At 32.2% G+C, this 18,153-nt stretch overlaps 3 protein-coding genes and 1 pseudogene across 3 annotated transcripts in view; 2 read left to right on the forward strand and 2 right to left on the reverse strand.

Moving 5' to 3' along the window:
• The first annotated feature begins 364 nt into the window (after positions 1-364).
• LOC130797873 (NAD(P)H-quinone oxidoreductase chain 4, chloroplastic-like) lies at positions 365-2,381 on the forward strand. The gene is made up of 3 exons (XM_057660655.1): positions 365-668; positions 775-1,251; positions 1,295-2,381. The coding sequence occupies exons 1-3, from the start codon at positions 367-369 to the stop codon at positions 2,298-2,300; spliced, it is 1,785 nt and encodes a 594-aa protein (XP_057516638.1). The 5' UTR covers positions 365-366; the 3' UTR covers positions 2,301-2,381.
• Positions 2,382-2,472: 91 nt separating this feature from the next.
• Positions 2,473-3,501, reverse strand: LOC130797867 (cytochrome c biogenesis protein CcsA-like). The gene has a single exon (XM_057660653.1). The coding sequence runs from the start codon at positions 3,463-3,465 to the stop codon at positions 2,503-2,505; it is 963 nt and encodes a 320-aa protein (XP_057516636.1). The 5' UTR covers positions 3,466-3,501; the 3' UTR covers positions 2,473-2,502.
• Positions 3,502-15,311: 11,810 nt separating this feature from the next.
• LOC130797865 (NAD(P)H-quinone oxidoreductase subunit 5, chloroplastic-like) lies at positions 15,312-18,061 on the forward strand (annotated as a pseudogene).
• Positions 18,057-18,153, reverse strand: part of LOC130798955 (putative protein TIC 214 N-terminal part) — a 2,353-nt gene continuing 2,256 nt past the window's right edge. The window contains exon 4 of the mRNA XM_057662046.1: positions 18,057-18,125. Within this exon, the coding sequence (XP_057518029.1) occupies positions 18,057-18,125 (69 nt within the window). The remainder of the gene's footprint in view (positions 18,126-18,153) is intronic.

The following is an 18,153-nucleotide window of genomic DNA, read 5'->3' on the forward strand; positions in this document are numbered from 1 at the left end:
GAAGCAGCTATTGGCCCGGCTATTGTTTCTTCAATTTATCGTAACAGAAAATCAATTCGTATCAATCAATCGAATTTATTGAATAAATAGTTTATAGTATTTATTTTTTCATTTTTTTAGTCTAAAATTTTATTCTAGAAATTGAAATTTGAATAATCATTAATTCAAATTAAATTCCTAGATATCACACTTTAAGATATACTTTCACAAATGTAAGAAATCAAAGTATTTTGGACCTCTTTTACATTTATCTATTTTATATTTAGTTTCTAATATTCTAATAAGTCGCCGATCCAATCCAGAATTAGATCGAACTTCTGGGAAATCATCGATTCGTCTGGTAATTTATTCATCTGGTATTTTAATATGTATTTCATTTACTTTACTAGAACTAGAACTAGATCGAAAATTAATGAAGTTAAAAAAATTATAGATCCAATGTCACATTCTGTTAAGATTTATGATACATGTATAGGATGTACTCAATGTGTCCGAGCTTGCCCCACAGATGTATTAGAAATGATACCTTGGGATGGATGTAAGGCTAAACAAATAGCTTCTGCTCCAAGAACAGAGGATTGTGTTGGTTGTAAGAGATGTGAATCTGGTTGTCCAACAGATTTTTTAAGCGTTCGAGTTTATTTATGGCATGAAACAACTCGCAGTATCGGTCTAGCTCATTGATACGTTTCAGAAAATTCCATTTGAATCCATTTATTCTATCATTGGATTTTTTTATCGACAAAAACCCGTACCCCAAAAAATATCTTTTTGGGTACGGGTTTTTTTGGCCCAAGTGTATCTTGTCTTTACTACGAATTATTTTCCCTGGTTAACAACAATTGTAGTTTTACCCATATTTGCAGGTTCTTTAATTTTCTTAAAGGTTATCCGCTGGTATACTATATGTATATCCATTTTAGAGCTCCTTCTAACAACTTATGCGTTTTGTTATCATTTCCAACCGGACGATCCATTAATCCAACTGTCAGAAGATTATAAATGGATCCAATTTTTTGATTTCCATTGGAGATTAGGAATTGACGGACTTTCGATAGGACCCATTTTACTGACGGGATTCATCACCACTTTAGCTACTCTAGCGGCTTGGCTGGTTACTCGAGATTCTCGATTATTCCATTTCCTAATGTTAGCAATGTATAGTGGTCAAATAGGATCATTTTCGTCCCGAGACCTTTTACTTTTTTTCCTAATGTGGGAATTAGAATTAATTCCTGTTTATCTACTTTTATCCATGTGGGGAGGAGAAAAAACGTCTCTACTCTGCTACGAAATTTATTTTGTATACTGCAGGGGGTTCCATTTTTCTATTATTGGGAGTTCTGGGTATTGGTTTATATGGTTCCAATGAACCGACATTAAATTTGGAAACATTAATTAATCAATCATATCCTGTAGCATTAGAAATAATATTCTATATTGGATTTTTTATTGCTTTTGCTGTCAAATTGCCCATTATACCTTTACATACATGGTTATCAGATACCCACGGAGAAGCACATTACAGTACTTGTATGCTTCTAGCTGGAATCTTATTAAAAATGGGAGCATATGGATTGATTCGGATCAATATGGAATTATTACCTCACGCTCATTCTATATTTTCTCCTTGGTTGATAATAATAGGCACAATACAAATAATCTATGCAGCTTCAACATCTCCCGGGCAACGTAATTTAAAAAAAAGAATAGCCTATTCCTCTGTATCTCACATGGGTTTCATAATTATAGGAATTAGTTCTATAACTGATACGGGGCTTAATGGGGCCATTTTACAAATAATTTCTCATGGATTTATTGGTGCTGCACTTTTTTTCTTAGCGGGAACGAGTTACGATAGAATACGTCTTGTTTATCTCGACAAAATGGGCGGAATAGCGATTCCAATGCCAAAAATATTCACACTCTTTAGTAGCTTTTCAATGGCATCCCTTGCACTACCGGGAATGAGTGGTTTCATTGCAGAATTAATAGTATTTTTTGGAATAATTACCAGCCAAAAATATCTATTAATACCTAAAATACTAATTATTTTTGGAATGGCAATTGGAATGGTATTAACTCCTATCTATTTATTATCTATGTTACGTCAAATGTTCTATGGATATAAATTATTTAACAGTACAAACTCTTACTTTTTTGATGCTGGGCCGCGAGAGTTGTTTGTTTCGACTTCAATCTTTCTGCCAGTACTAGGTATTGGAGTTTACCCAGATTTCGTTCTCTCACTATCAGTTGAGAAAGTGGAAGCTATTGTATCGAATTTTTTTTATAGATAGATTTCTTTTCATTTGACTAAATCAAATGAAAAGGAAGTTTTCTTTACATAACAAAGAAACAAAACTGAATCGCAATTCGAATCAGGCATGTTTAACGTTTGTGAGAACCGTTTAAATCATGATTTAAACGGTTCTCACCTGCTTATAATAAACTTGCTTATGTCTTGTCCTATATTTGTATTTGTAAGGTCTTTTCTTCCATTTAATTAAGCGTTAATGGAAATGAACCATAACTATGTAGCCCTATTCCTAATAGATTGACCCCAAAATAGCATATCCAAATTATAAGAAAACCTATAAACGCCAGAATTGCAGAACTTGCACTCCGAAAATTTCTATTTGTTCGGATATGTAAATAAATTGCAAATACGGTCCAAGTGATAAATGCCCAAGTTTCTTTGGGGTCCCAATTCCAATGCGATCCCCACGCCTCATTGGCCCATACTGCTCCTGAACGAATACCCATAGTTAAAAAGATAAAGCCTAGACTAATAACACGATAACTCCAATGATCCAGCTGTTCAATCAATTGGGATCTGTAATAATTTCGAACATAAAAGGACGAAGTGTCTTGGACACTATTGGTTTTTTCATTCATGTATTGAATCTCAGCGAAGAAAAATGACTTATTTAATACATATTTTCGTTTATCAAAAATATATTTTTGAAATGTAATCGTTAGAAGTGTTACTGATAATAATGATCCACATAAAAGAGCTGCATAACCTAATACCATCATACTTACATGCATCATTAACCATTGAGATTGGAGAGCGGGTACTAATATTGCGGATTGATGCATTTCTGTTAAAAAGCCCGAAGTAGCAAATCCTTGAGTCAAAATAGCACTTGGCGCAGTTATTGCACTTAACGAATTTTTATCTTTTTTAAAAAAATATGGAATCAAATGACTAAGGTAGAAACTCCAGGAAAGGAAGATTAATGATTCATATAGATCACTTAATGGTAAATGTTTCCAATAAACCCAACGAGTAATTAATAATCCTGTTAGACAGAAAAAAGTAACTATCATGCCGTTTTCGAATGAATTATATAGTCCTACTTTTTCATTGACTAATAAAGTGATCAAATGGAGTATAATTACAACGGAAACCGTTGAAAAGGAAATATGAGTTAAAATATGCTCTAAAGTGGAAAAAATCATAATATAAAATTAAAAAAAAATGCATTTTCATTATTTATTATAGGTTATAGGACTGTTGAAATTTTTTAATGTTGGCCTCTTAAGGTTTTGATGATGACTTTACTTTTAAATAAACAAACATATTATTAGAGATTGTTTTGTAGGTATATATCCGATTTAATGAGAATCGTTGATGAAGCCTATGACTTGATTCGTGGAAGATGTATGTGTCTCAAATATCCAAGAAGTTGGGAAATTGCTCTGGAAAACAGTCTGCTGTTCCTAAAGTGAACATTCTGACTGAAGTTGAAGCTGGAGACAGTACACTGTTCCTACGTAGCAGGTCTGAAGAATAGCATCGACTGAAAAATTGCGAATTAATTATTTTCTGTTTTTAAGTTGATGTAATGGTTTAGAATTAATTTAATTGCTTAAATTAATTAGTAAGTTAATTGGAAAATCTATTTTTAGGTTTTCTAAAAATAGCCCAAGACTTTTTCTTAATTAGATTTAGATCTCCTATTTTTTAGGATCTTATGTTTTAAACTCCTATGCTATTTTTAGCATTAAGGAAACTGATTTTTCCTTGAGCAAATAACAGCCGTACACTTTCATAATTCCACCACCTTTTGTTTTGAGAACGTGGGGGTAGTGGAGGTATGTGTGAGATAGTGGACGTTATGCTTATGGTAACTGCTGGCTGTTCCCTCTATAAATAGAAGGGACTTTGCTCGAATCAAAAATCAATCCTTTTAGGATTCAAGAGTGTCCATTAAAGGGAGATCATCTTAAGAAAAATATTTTCAGTTTTCCAATGCCAATTAATTTATTATATTTTTCTTAAGTAATTATTTTAGTTCTTATCCTCTTGAGAAATGGCCTTGTAAGGGTTGATGTGTGATTTGTTGTAATTAGACTTGTGGGAAGTCTAAGGGAATAGAGAAGAGAAATGGCCTTGTAAAGGGTAATTGAGTGTTTTGTTGTAATTAGACTTATGGGAAGTCTAAGGGAATAGAGAATAGAAACGTGAGAAGAGAAAGAGAAGGAGAGAAGAGAAGAGAAGAGAAGTGGGCCTAAGTAGAGAAGCTTTGAGTAAAGCATTTAGAGAATTGAGAAGCTTCAAGTGAAGCAAACATTGTTTTGTGTAATTGTAATTGATTGCCTTAACATAGTGAGAATTTTGAAATCCCGGGGGGTCGTGGTTTTTCCTTCTTATTAGGCCAAGAAGGTTTCCACGTAAAATTCTTGTCTCCTTTATTATTTTTCTTTTCGTTTTCAAGTTTAAGTTTTGTTCTTTACTTGATACAATTCCGCAAAAAGTTGAGCAAAAAATCTTAAACTAACAACACAACAATTCACCCCCCCTCTTATTGCATTCGATCATCTATTAGCATTCCTACAATTGGTATCAGAGCCTTGTTCCTCATTTAATCAGGAAACCCTGAGAGCAGTATCCTGTTCCCTGGAAAGATGTTGAAGATGAACGAGCGCATGGAAGAGGTAATGTCTTCTATCTCACTCCCTAAACATTTGTCTAAACTCAGTAAGAATAAATTGATTAAGTTGCTCTTGGAGACACATGAAAAATTAGAAAAACAGAATACCAAGTGTCTCCAAATCGAGAAAGACCTCAACTCAAACAAGGATCATATATCCTATCTAAATTCATTTAGAGTAGATGTACAAAACAGATTTTTTAATTTGCTAGATCAGAATGTTGTTTTAAAAGAGACAATTGAGAAATTGAAACAGGAATTTATCTTCCTTAATATTGAAATGAATCAAAATAGATTGTTAGGATTAAGTAAATATGCAAACAACATATCTACTCACATGGTTAGCACTGAATTTCAAAAGTTGAAATCAAAATTAGAATCCTATGAAATTGAAAATGAATATTTGAAAAATAAAATAAACTTAAGAGGAAAAGGGAAAATCAATGAAATTCCCAAATGGATTCTAAATGCTAAAACCAAAAGTAAAGAAGGTCTAGGCTATATGAGGAATGATAAAAAGAAAAAGTTCTATGTAGATCTCCCTAGTAGCAAAATATGTTCCTTCTGTGGTAAAAGTGGACACCTAAAACATCAATGTATAAAGAGGGAACATCATGTCAAAGCAAATAAAAATTATGTCGAACGAATATGGATTAAGAAATGTGATTCAAGTATTGTCGACAAGGAACCCAAGGATGAATGGGTTCCTGCACCTAACCACTAATTTGCTTTGCAGATTCAAGTAAGGGGGAACAACTCATGGTATCTCGACAGTGGGTGTTCCAAGCATATGACGGGTGATAAATCTAAATTTCTCTCACTTGAAGCCTATGATGGGGGAACAGTAACCTTCGGTGACAACATGAAGGGTGAGATAATCGCCAAAGGAAAGGTTGGAAGGTCTAGTTCCCATGCCATTGATAATGTATTTTTAGTCGAGAATTTAAAACACAATTTGTTAAGTATTTCTCAATTTTGCGACAAAGGTAACTCTGTTAAGTTTACTTCTGAAAAATGCATAATTTCTAGGAACAGTACAAGAGACCCTGTGCTGGAGGGAATCAGAAAAGGGAACACCTATGTGGTGGACCTGGACACTATTCCCAGAAACAGTCTAACGTGTTTAAGTGTTATTGAAGAAGACCCACTTCTTTGGCACAAGCGATTAGGTCATGCTATTTTTTCATTGATAAACGCATTAAGATCAAAAGACCTAGTTAGAGGTTTACCATCTATAAAATTCCTTAAAGAAGAAGTTTGTGATCCTTGTGCTAAAGGAAAACAAGTGCGGTCATCCTTTAAATCAAAAAACGTTGTGACTACCACTAGACCATTAGAATTAATTCATATGGACTTATGTGGACCAATGAGAACACAAAGCCGTAGTGGCAAAAAGTATGTATTTGTTGTTGTTGATGATTACAGTAGATTTACTTGGACATTATTTTTGGCAAGCAAAGATGAAGCTTTTGATGAGTTTGTTTCCTTTGCTAATAAAACGCAAAAATCTACCAATAATCAAATTGTTCACATTAGGTCTGATCATGGAAAAGAATTTGAAAATTCAAACTTCATGAATTATTGCAATGAACATGGCATAAATCACAATTTTTCCGCACCTAGAACACCACAACAAAATGGTGTGGTAGAAAGGAAAAATAGGACTTTAGAAGAAATGGCAAGGACCATGTTGATTGCTAGTGGTCTACCTAGGAATTTTTGGGCAGAAGCCGTTAACACTGCATGCTATATATTGAATCGTGTACTAATTAGACCAATCACTTCAAAGACACCCTATGAATTACTTAAGGGTGTTAAACCAAATATTTCCTATTTTCGTGTGTTTGGATGCAAATGTTTTGTACATGTAAATGGAAAACGAAATTTGGGTAAATTTGATGAAAGAAGTGATGAGGCAGTGTTTCTTGGTTATTCATCACAAAGCAAAGCTTACAGAGTATATAATAAGAGAACAATGAGTGTAGAAGAGTCTGTTCATATAATCTTTGATGAAACTAACTTTTAAACAAGTGAACAGGAAACAAGCAATATTAAAATAAGTCTTGCAAATTTGGAAGATGAAGATGAAGGAATAAAAGTGCAAGATCGAGGAACAGCAAGCGAACAATCGATACAAGAAGAGGCAGAAGAAACTGACCAAATCCAGGAACTGCCAGCACAACAGGACCAGCAGACTGTTCCCAATCCAGCTGTTCCCACAGATGAACAAAATGATCCAGTAGCTGAACAGAATATCAATCAAGTTACTGAACAAGAACATGCTACTGTTCCTTCAAGAGAATTTGTGCCTAAACCTTGGAAGTATCAAAGATATCATCCTCTTGATTCAATTGTAAGTGATATAAATAAGGGAACACAAACTAGATCTCAATTGAGAAACTTTTGTGCACACTTTGCATTCCTATCATCACTTGAACCTAAAAATCACGAGGAAGCTTTAAAGGATTCCGATTGGATAGTTGCCATGCAAGATGAACTAAATGAGTTTGAGAGAAATAAAGTGTGGCACTTGGAACCCAAACCGAAAAACAAGAAAGTTATTGGTTTGAAATGGGTATTTCGGAACAAGCTTGATGAGCATGGTATAATTGTTAGAAATAAAGCTAGACTTGTGGTTAAAGGTTATAATCAACAAGAAGGTATTGATTACACTGAGACTTTTGCTCCAGTAGCAAGGTTAGAGGCTATCCGAATCTTAATTTCTTTTGCTGCATTTATGAATTTTAAGCTATATCAAATGGATGTGAAATGTGCTTTTTTGAATGGTTATCTTAATGAAGAAGTTTTTGTGGAACAACCCCCAGGTTTTGAGAACACCTCTTGTCCTAATCATGTCTACAAGCTTGACAAAGCCCTATATGGCTTGAAGCAAGCACCTAGGCAATGGTACGAAAGACTTTCAAAGTTTTTGATTCAAAATAACTTTGTAAGAGGAAAAATCGACAAAACCTTGTTCTTTAAGAATAAAGGTTCTCATATTTTGGTTGTTCAAATTTATGTTGATGATATTATTTTTGGTGCTACTAATGATTTATTATGTAAAGAATTTGCTAACCTTATGGGTACAGAATTTGAAATGAGCATGATGGGAGAATTAAATTTCTTTCTTGGTTTGCAAATTAAACAAACTGAAAATGGTATTTTCATTCATCAACAAAAATACATCAAAGAACTTCTTAAGAAATATGGACTAAACAACTCTAAAACCAACCACACACCTATGGCTACCAATGTTAGACTAGATGAAGACATAAATGGGAACAATGTAGATCAAACCATGTATAGAGGCATGATAGGTTCTTTATTGTATCTAACTGCAAGTAGACCGATATTTCTTTTAGTGTTGGTTTATGTGCTAGATTTCAATCAAATCCTAAAGAATCACATCTCACTGCAGTCAAACGAATTTTGAGATATTTAAAGGGAACAGACGACTTGTCCCTATTTTATCCTAAAAGTGATGTTTATGATTTAAAAGGTTTTAGTGATGCAGATTATGCTGGTGATCTTGTTAATAGAAAGAGTACATCAGGTATGGTACAATATCTTGGCTCATGTTTAGTTTCATGGAGTTCCAAGAAACAAAATACGGTTGCATTATCCACTGCCGAAGCTGAATACGTAGCAGCAGCAGCTTGCTGTTCCCAAATGCTTTGGATAAAACAGCAACTTAGAGATTTTGGTATTAAAGTTGAATGCATTCCTATTTATTGTGATAATACTAGTGCCATATGTATATCTAAAGATCCAGTGCATCATTCACGTGCTAAACATATACATATTAGACATAATTTTCTTAAGGATAATGTAGAACACAAAAATATTGTATTGAAGCATGTTATCACAAATGAACAAGTTGCAGATATTCTGACCAAACCACTTCCTAGGGAACAATATGAAAAAATGAGATTGGAACTTGGTATGATCAAGCTCCACTAAAGTTAGTTGCATATATTTCCCATTGAAGCATTATGAGAATGAAGAGGTCAGGAATCAATCTCAAAATCTTGATTGAAAATCAATTATTGCATGGATCAGGTAAACACGTAATAAAGTTTGTACTATGAATGTTTTTACGTTTGCATGTTGTTAATTCAAACAGACCAATGCAATATGTTCATTATTTTCTCCATAATATTTCATAAAATAATAATTCATTTTGTTCTCGAAAAATTATTTTATTTTATTTCATATCTTTTCATATTATATCATCACATTGTTTGGAAATTAGTACAGCCAACTTAAAATTAAAACTAATGGGAAACGGTTTTTAATAACCAAAATACACAATCCTTCCATATCTAATGCATTGATGAAAAGGCTTTGATGAGATGGGACGTTTGATAACTGTCAACTCTCTTTAAAAAGCTCTCACTACATCACAATCACTCAAACCGTCATTCTTCTCCCTCCTTACAAACCGTCACAAGAAACTGTCCTTCTTCTCCCTCAAACCTTCAACACTCAACCATGAAAACTCCCAAATCAAGCAAGAAAACATCAAAATCTGGAAAGAAAGCGTCCTCATCCCACCAAAACATCCAGCCGACACCCTTACAAGTTGTTCATCCATCCCCATTATTAAAAGATGCACCACCACCAACACCCTCACAAGAAACCACTGACAGTGCTCGACCAAAACGCAAATCATTCACACCAAGAGGTGAATCATCATCCCAAACTGCCAAACATTTGAAGCAAGTCGACCCAAATAGTGCCGAGGAGATTGCTAAAGAGATGACTGTTGGATTTGGGGTTGACAAATTCTGGTATGACTCTACTTACTTTCCACAACTTCATAACATTTTGAAATTTCAAGAATGGAAGGTTTTAATGACTGAATATAGTTGTAATTCCATCTTCCCAAACATCATGAGAGAGTTTATTTCAAACTTTTCAAATGACTGTGGTATGTGTTCCAGTGTGGTTAGGAACATTAAAATAGAGTTTAACAGCGCTTTGTTGGCAGAATGGTTTAAAATTTCGAATGTAGGGTTTGATACATACAGTATTGGTGCTAAGATAGTTTTCTCTGGGATAAATGAAAAAACAATCTTTAAGTTTTTAGGGGTTGAACAGAAAAGGGGTGAAATCAGTCACAATGTGTTGTCCCCATTGCATAAATTACTTTATAATGTAGCACGAAGATTCATCTTGCCCCGAAATTCCAAAAGGAGTGAGGTGAGTCTGCGTGATGCAACTCTGATTTATTGCATGGATAATCAAATCAAAATCAATTTTCCATCTTTAATGATTTCGCATTTGTCTGACTGTATAGAGAAAAAGAATGTTGTGGGGTATGGGGGGCTGTTAACTTGGATTTTCCGTAAATTTGGTGTGCCATTGGATGGGTTGGAGTACCCAATGGGACCAAATATGAAGATTGGTGCTCGTTGTTTGAAAAACTTGCATTTGAGAGTGACTGATGAGGGGGTATTAATAAATGACTTTGAAGAAGTTGTTTTTGTTGGTTCTGATGATGAAGAAGTAGAAGAAGAAGAAGAAGAGGAGGTTGAAAAAGAAATAAAAATAAAGAAAGAAAAAGGAATTGAAAAAGAAAAAGAAAAAGAAAAGGAAGAAGAAGAAAAAGAAGAAGTAAAACAAGGGCCTGTTCCCAGTGAAGTAGAAAACAAGGGGGAACAGGAAGAGGAGACTAAAGTTGAGGGGGAACAAGGAGAAAAGGAAGGAGATTCCAGTGATGAGGAGGTCGTGATTGCTAAGCTGAGGAAGGGTAAAGCCACTCAGAGGAAGAGTAGGAGGCTTGCTTCAAAGGGTAAGGCAGTAAAGGTTGATGATGTTACTTCAAAAACCATTCCTGAGCCTACTTCATATGACCCTCCTTCTCCCAAGCCAACCACTCCACCACCAACTCAAACCTTATCACCACCTCCATCACCCATTCACTTCACACCACCACCATTTCCATCCTCTCCTGGTGTTGGTTGTGCTGACCCTACTCCTACAGCATCTTCAGACTCCATCCTTTCAAAACTCCTTGATCTACAGTCTCAATTAATTGCATTTCAGGATGAGACTCGTGTCTCGCTAGCTTCAATTGTGGATCAGCTGAACCAAATGGAACAACGCCTTGGTGCCAAGCTGGACACAGTGGAGGTGCAGACTGAGTATATTGATGAAGAGACTGCCCCTTAACCCTCTCCCTCTGTTTTTAAAAGAACTTATTGGTTGTATTACTTAACAAACAATTTCTCTTTACCTTTTACCATCCGGGGTACATTGTAGTTGTAATCTTGAACAATTACTACTTTTCTTTGTTTTTATTTTCTATGGTCTGTGACAATTAACTCTATGCAGGTTTAATCATTGTTCATAGCACTTGCTTTTATTATTGTTGTTTGTTGTTTTCATCACTAACAAATCTATATGGTTTGTGCTGAGATTTGATAACTTCCAATTCTTTTTGATTGATGACAAAAGGGGGAAGATTATGCACAAACTTAAGAGGAGAAGTGAATACACAGTTACATATCTTAGTTGATTTATATTGATTCTTATGGATATAATGTGTGTTGCTGTGTTTATGCCTGCTGTGTTTATGATAGTTTAGTGATCATTCGGTGTTGCTAAGTTTGTTGAAGTTCTCATGAATCCTCATGAATATTTGATTCTGTGAAAATACTTAATAAGTTATGTTTATTATTATTAGGTTTATTATAGTTTTATTATGTTAGTTTTATTTTATTTATGTTAATTTATTCAGTTTATTTTAGTTTAACTTAGTTTATTTCATTTAAGTTTTAAGTTAATTAATTTTGAAAACTTTTGAAAAACATTTGATATTTTTGAGTAAACTGTTTGATTATGAATGCTTGGTAAATTATATTCTAACAAGTTGATTTGCTAAGTTAATTAGAGTTACTTTAATCTCTAGTATGCTCTATGAATTTTGATTTACTCTATTTTTACTTAAGTTTGTTTATAAAGTTTGCCATCATCAAAAAGGGGGAATTTGTTGGCCTCTTAAGGTTTTGATGATGACTTTACTTTTAAATAAACAAACATATTATTAGAGATTGTTTTGTAAGTATATATCCGATTTAATGAGAATCGTTGATGAAGCCTATGACTTGATTCGTGGAAGATGTATGTGTCTCAAATATCCAAGAAGTTGGGAAATTGCTCTGGAAAACAGTCTGCTGTTCCTAAAGTGAACATTCTGACTGAAGTTGAAGCTGGAGACAGTACACTGTTCCTACGTAGCAGGTCTGAAGAATAGCATCGACTGAAAAAATGCGAATTAATTATTTTCTGTTTTTAAGTTGATGTAATGGTTTAGAATTAATTTAATTGCTTAAATTAATTAGTAAGTTAATTGGCAAATCTATTTTTAGGTTTTCTAAAAATAGCCCAAGACTTTTTCTTAATTAGATTTAGATCTCCTATTTTTTAGGATCTTATGTTTTAAACTCCTATGCTATTTTTAGCATTAAGGAAACTGATTTTTCCTTGAGCAAATAACAGCCGTACACTTTCATAATTCCACCACCTTTTGTTTTGAGAACGTGGGGGTAGTGGAGGTATGTGTGAGATAGTGGACGTTATGCTTATGGTAACTGCTGGCTGTTCCCTCTATAAATAGAAGGGACTTTGCTCGAATCAAAAATCAATCCTTTTAGGATTCAAGAGTGTCCATTAAAGGGAGATCATCTTAAGAAAAATATTTTCAGTTTTCCAATGCCAATTAATTTATTATGTTTTTCTTAAGTAATTATTTTAGTTCTTATCCTCTTGAGAAATGGCCTTGTAAGGGTTGATGTGTGATTTGTTGTAATTAGACTTGTGGGAAGTCTAAGGGAATAGAGAAGAGAAATGGCCTTGTAAAGGGTAATTGAGTGTTTTGTTGTAATTAGACTTATGGGAAGTCTAAGGGAATAGAGAATAGAAACGTGAGAAGAGAAAGAGAAGGAGAGAAGAGAAGAGAAGAGAAGTGGGCCTAAGTAGAGAAGCTTTGAGTAAAGCATTTAGAGAATTGAGAAGCTTCAAGTGAAGCAAACATTGTTTTGTGTAATTGTAATTGATTGCCTTAACATAGTGAGAATTTTGAAATCCCGGGGGGTCGTGGTTTTTCCTTCTTATTAGGCCAAGAAGGTTTCCACGTAAAATTCTTGTCTCCTTTATTATTTTTCTTTTCGTTTTCAAGTTTAAGTTTTGTTCTTTACTTGATACAATTCCGCAAAAAGTTGAGCAAAAAATCTTAAACTAACAACACAACAATTCACCCCCCCTCTTGTTGCATTCGATCATCTATTAGCATTCCTACATTTAAGAATTTCAACAATGTCATGCCGCCACTCGGACTCGAACCGAGATGCTCTCGCACTGCTTCCTAAGAGCAGCGTGTCTACCGATTTCACCATAGCGGCTTTTTTGAAATCATAATAACCCATTTTTATTTATTCGTCGAGATTAATTCAATATAATATTTTATTTTTTGAACCATTTCAATTTTGGTTTGCAAATACTTTTGTAGTCATTTTGATTTAATTGAAATGGTTCATATTCATGATAATAATAACTTTTTTCGTTATTTTTTTTGTATTTTAAATCAATTTTTAATTTAATTTTATAGTACTCTTTTAATTTGTCAACGGACTTTTGTATAGTTTATGTTTTCTTGAAATAAAACCTTGCAACTAGAAGATTCTTCGTTTCAGCCCAGGATAGACCTCAATAAAGGTCTTTCTCACTTTCTTTTTTTGATAAAAAAAAAAATTTTTTAGCTGATTTCAAAACTAACAAATAACAAATACATAGATTATTGCACTACATAAAAAAATCGAATAGTTTGGATCCAAAATTCAACACGGCATCGAAAGGATTTTTTCTTTAAATAGATAGTTTTTTATCCAAAATAAACAAAATAAACAAATTGGTAGAATTTTTACGGGTAAGTATTGAACCGGATATAGCATATAAAAAAATCCGGATCTCTATTGAAACGTTTTTCAAAAACAAAAAAAAAAAAATTCTTTCCACATATATATAATATTCAAGTAAAACTAAAATATAGTTTTAAATTTAAAGGGCTTTTTTTTTATTTTCAACGGGGAAATATAGAGAATATAGCAACTTCAAGAAATAATGCTTCCGTAAGTTAAAGTGGAACCACTTTCTATTTGTCTTTTTTTTACAAAATAGATAGAAAAAACTTTTCTGAGTTTTTTTATTGTATTGTGACAAAATAAATATATATAAATATATTAAAGGGTTGATTAAGGGTTGATGGGGAAAAAATCCCCATCTTATATCTTATAAATAACAAAAATAGACTCAAAAAAAAAGGTGATGAAATATTCTCTATATATAGTTTTTCAAACAAAAAGTACTATTTTATGGTCGGCTTAAGAGTTGTTATTTTCCATATCATAAACAAAAAGTCCCAATTTTATATAGTTCGAAATATTTAGTAAATCCAAACTTATTTAAAATTTAAATCGTTTCTTTTCGATATTTTTGATTCTAAATAAAAAAGGAAATTATTCCGAATTTGGTATACCTTTTTTCTTTGAGTCACGTGGATTCGGATTATTCCAAGGTTTGATTACTTATTTTTCTTACAAAAAAACTTTTGGAATTCCCAGTAGCAATAGATTTTGCTAAAGAAAAGGCTTTTAACGCTGCCCAATGCCCCTTTTTTTTTCCAAAGATTTTTTCGAATACGCTTTTTGTAAATCGAAGTACGTTTTTTTGGAACTGCCATTTCAATTTTAATTGATTATTCAGTGTTAGATTTGGATGTAAAAGACATCTAGTGTTCAAACGAATCTTTGTTTTCTATTAATTATCTATGTATTTAGATTCTAGACGATACCCTCTATTATTCAATTTTTGAAAATGGAAAAACATAATATAACTATAAACTAGAAATATATTTTCTATATTTTTCTTCTATTTCTTTTTGCTGTGTTACATTTAATTTCCATGTATGTAGCAAATCACATTGAAAACTTTAATAACCCAACCATTAAATTAGATTTAAATTGAAAAACTTAAATTCATTTTTGAAAATATATCGAAGTTTTTATTTTCAAATTGAAATGATCTCAATAAATGAATTTGTTTAAAAGATCCAAGATTTTAGGCATTTTTTTATTCTATGTTATAGAAACTAGAAAGTAAAGTTAAAGTAACCGATATAAAAAATTGATAACTAAAAAATTAGAAGTTTTTCTATGTTTTTGTTTGGAATAGAAGACAATCAAATCATTTTGCATAAAATAAGTTATTAATTGTGAATAACCTACAAAATAAATTATTAAAAATATTTCATTTTTTTTTATCATTATTGACTTTATTAGATCTTTTAATAGATTTTAAGATTTTGTTTAGCCTTTAATTCTGAAATTCTGAATATATTTTCGAAATAACTTAAATCGAAATGAAAGTGGAATTTGTTTTATCTTCCTATGCAATATTTTGCATTTATTCTTACGTATTCACTTTTACTAACAAATACATTATTTGAATTTGACCAATTATAATTTCGTGGTTTGAATATTAAAAAAATACTTCCACATCAATATTAATATTTGATATCGACTTGAAAAAAACAAAAAAAAAATTCTATTTCGATTTAAGTTATTAGATATCTTAATTTTTTTATTGATTTCTTTCAAAAGAGGCAAGAGCCTATGAATCGTAAACAAAAAAATAAATATTAATTAAATACAAAAAAATAAAATATAAAAATTTTCTATTCTATTATGGAACATATATACCAATATGCATGGATCATACCCTTACTTCCACTTCCAGTTCCTTTATTAATAGGAGCTGGACTTTTCTTTTTTCCGATAGCAACAAAAATCTTCGACGGATATGGGCTTTTTCGAGTATTTCGTTGTTAAGTATAGTTATGGTTTTTTCGATGAATCTGTCTATTCAGCAAATAAATAGTAATTTTATTTACCAATATGTCTGGTCTTGGACCATTAATAATGATTTTTCTTTAGAATTTGGCTACTTGCTCGATCCACTTACTTCTATTATGTCAATGTTAATTACTACTGTTGCAATTCTGGTTCTTATTTATAGTGATACTTATATGTCTCATGATCAGGGATATTTGCGATTTTTTGCGTATATGAGTTTTTTCAATACGTCGATGTTGGGTTTAGTTACTAGTTCAAATTTGATACAAATTTATATTTTTTGGGAATTAGTTGGAATGTGTTCATATCTATTAATAGGTTTTTGGTTCACAAGGCCTATTGCCGCAAATGCTTGTCAAAAAGCGTTTGTGACTAATCGTGTAGGAGATTTTGGTTTATTATTAGGAATTTTAGGTCTTTATTGGATAACAGGTAGTTTCGAATTTCGGGATTTGTTTGAAATATTCAATAACTTAATTAATGCTAATCAGGTCAATTCCTTATTTTGTATTTTATGTGCTTTCTTATTATTTGCTGGTGCAATTGCTAAATCTGCCCAATTTCCCCTTCATGTATGGTTACCCGATGCTATGGAGGGACCTACCCCTATTTCAGCTCTTATACATGCTGCTACCACGGTAGCAGCGGGAAATTTTCTAGTCGCTCGACTGCTTCCTCTTTTCATAGTTATACCTTACATAATGTATGGAATATCTTTTATAGGTATAATAACAGTACTTTTAGGCGCGACTTTAGCTCTTGCTCAAAAAGACATTAAGCGAAGTTTAGCTTATTCTACAATGTCTCAATTGGGTTATATGATGTTAGCTCTAGGTATGGGTTCTTATCGAGCGGCTTTATTTCATTTGATTACTCATGCTTATTCAAAAGCATTATTGTTTTTAGGGTCCGGATCTATTATTCATTCAATGGAAACTATTGTTGGATATTCTCCGGATAAAAGTCAGAATTATGATTCTTATGGGGGGGTTAACAAAACATGTGCCAATTACAAAAAATGCTTTCTTAATAGGTACACTTTCTCTTTGTGGTATTCCACCGCTTGCTTGTTTTTGGTCCAAAGATGAAATTCTTAATGATAGTTGGATCTATTCGCCAATTTTTGCAATAATAGCTTATTTCACAGCTGGATTAACCGCCTTTTATATGTTTCGAATCTATTTACTTACGTTTGAAGGCCATTTAAACCTTTTTTTTAAAAATTACAGTGGAAAAAAAAGTAGTTCGTTTTATTCAATATCTTTATGGGGTAAAAAAGAATTAAAAAGCATTAATCCAAAATTTCCTTTATTAACCTTATTAACACTGAATAATAAAGAAAAGACTCATTTCTTTTCGAAAAAACCATATCAAATTGATAGAAATTTCCGAAAAATGATGCGACCTTTTCTTACTATTACTGATTTTGCCAATAAGAATATTTCTTTATATCCTCATGAATCGGACAATACTATGTTATTTCCTCTGATTGTATTGATTCTGTTTACTTTTTTTATTGGATTCATAGGAATTCCATTTAATAAAGAAGAAATGGATTTGGATATATTAACTAAATGGTTAAATCCATCTATAAATCTTTTACATTCAAATTCGAATGATTCCGTAGATTGGTATGATTTTGTGATAAATGCAACTTTTTCGGTGAGTATAGCCTATTTAGGAATATTTATAGCCTTCCTTTTGTATAAACCCATTTATTCATCGTTAAAAAGTTTTGACTTAATCAATTCATTTGATAAAAAAGGTCAAAAGAGAGTTTTTGGGGACAAAATATTAAATATAATATATAATTGGTCTGCTAACCGCGGTTATATAGATGCTTTTTATGAAATATTCTTAATTAAGGGTGTAAGAGCTTTAGCTGAACTAATTTATGCTTTTGATAGACGAATAATTGATGGGATTCCGAATGGTTTTGGTGTTACCAGTTTTTTTGTAGGGGAGGGTATTAAGTATGTAGGAGGGGGTCGAATCTCCTCGTATCTTTTTTGGTATTTATTCTATGTATCCATTTTTTTATTAATTTACTATTTTGTTTTCTAAGCATAATCTTGTTTTTTTATCGAGTACATCTATATAAAAAATGTCTTTGTCTAGAACCGTAATTCTATTATTTAATTCATTGCTTAAACTGTTTCTTTTTTGTTCATTTGTAGAAATCCAATTATTGGATAGTTCATCATCATATAAGAATTTTTCTGTTGTATCCAAAGAAATCTTTCTTTGTATCATTTCCCAGAAAATTGATAAACTGGGTGGATATGTAAAAGAAATTCTTT

This window comes from Amaranthus tricolor, chromosome 13, assembly GCF_026212465.1.
Source record: "Amaranthus tricolor cultivar Red isolate AtriRed21 chromosome 13, ASM2621246v1, whole genome shotgun sequence".
NCBI classification, from domain to species: domain Eukaryota; kingdom Viridiplantae; phylum Streptophyta; class Magnoliopsida; order Caryophyllales; family Amaranthaceae; genus Amaranthus; species Amaranthus tricolor.

Coding starts and splice junctions, on each gene's coding strand:
- LOC130797873 (XM_057660655.1), top strand. CDS start 367: ATGTATTTCATTTACTTTACTAGAACTAGAACTAGATCGAAAATTAAT. Junction 669..774: donor CATGAAACAACTCGCAGTAT/CGGTCTAGCTCA, acceptor AATATCTTTTTG/GGTACGGGTTTTTTTGGCCC. Junction 1,252..1,294: donor ATTCCTGTTTATCTACTTTT/ATCCATGTGGGG, acceptor CTCTGCTACGAA/ATTTATTTTGTATACTGCAG.
- LOC130797867 (XM_057660653.1), bottom strand. CDS start 3,465: ATGATTTTTTCCACTTTAGAGCATATTTTAACTCATATTTCCTTTTCA.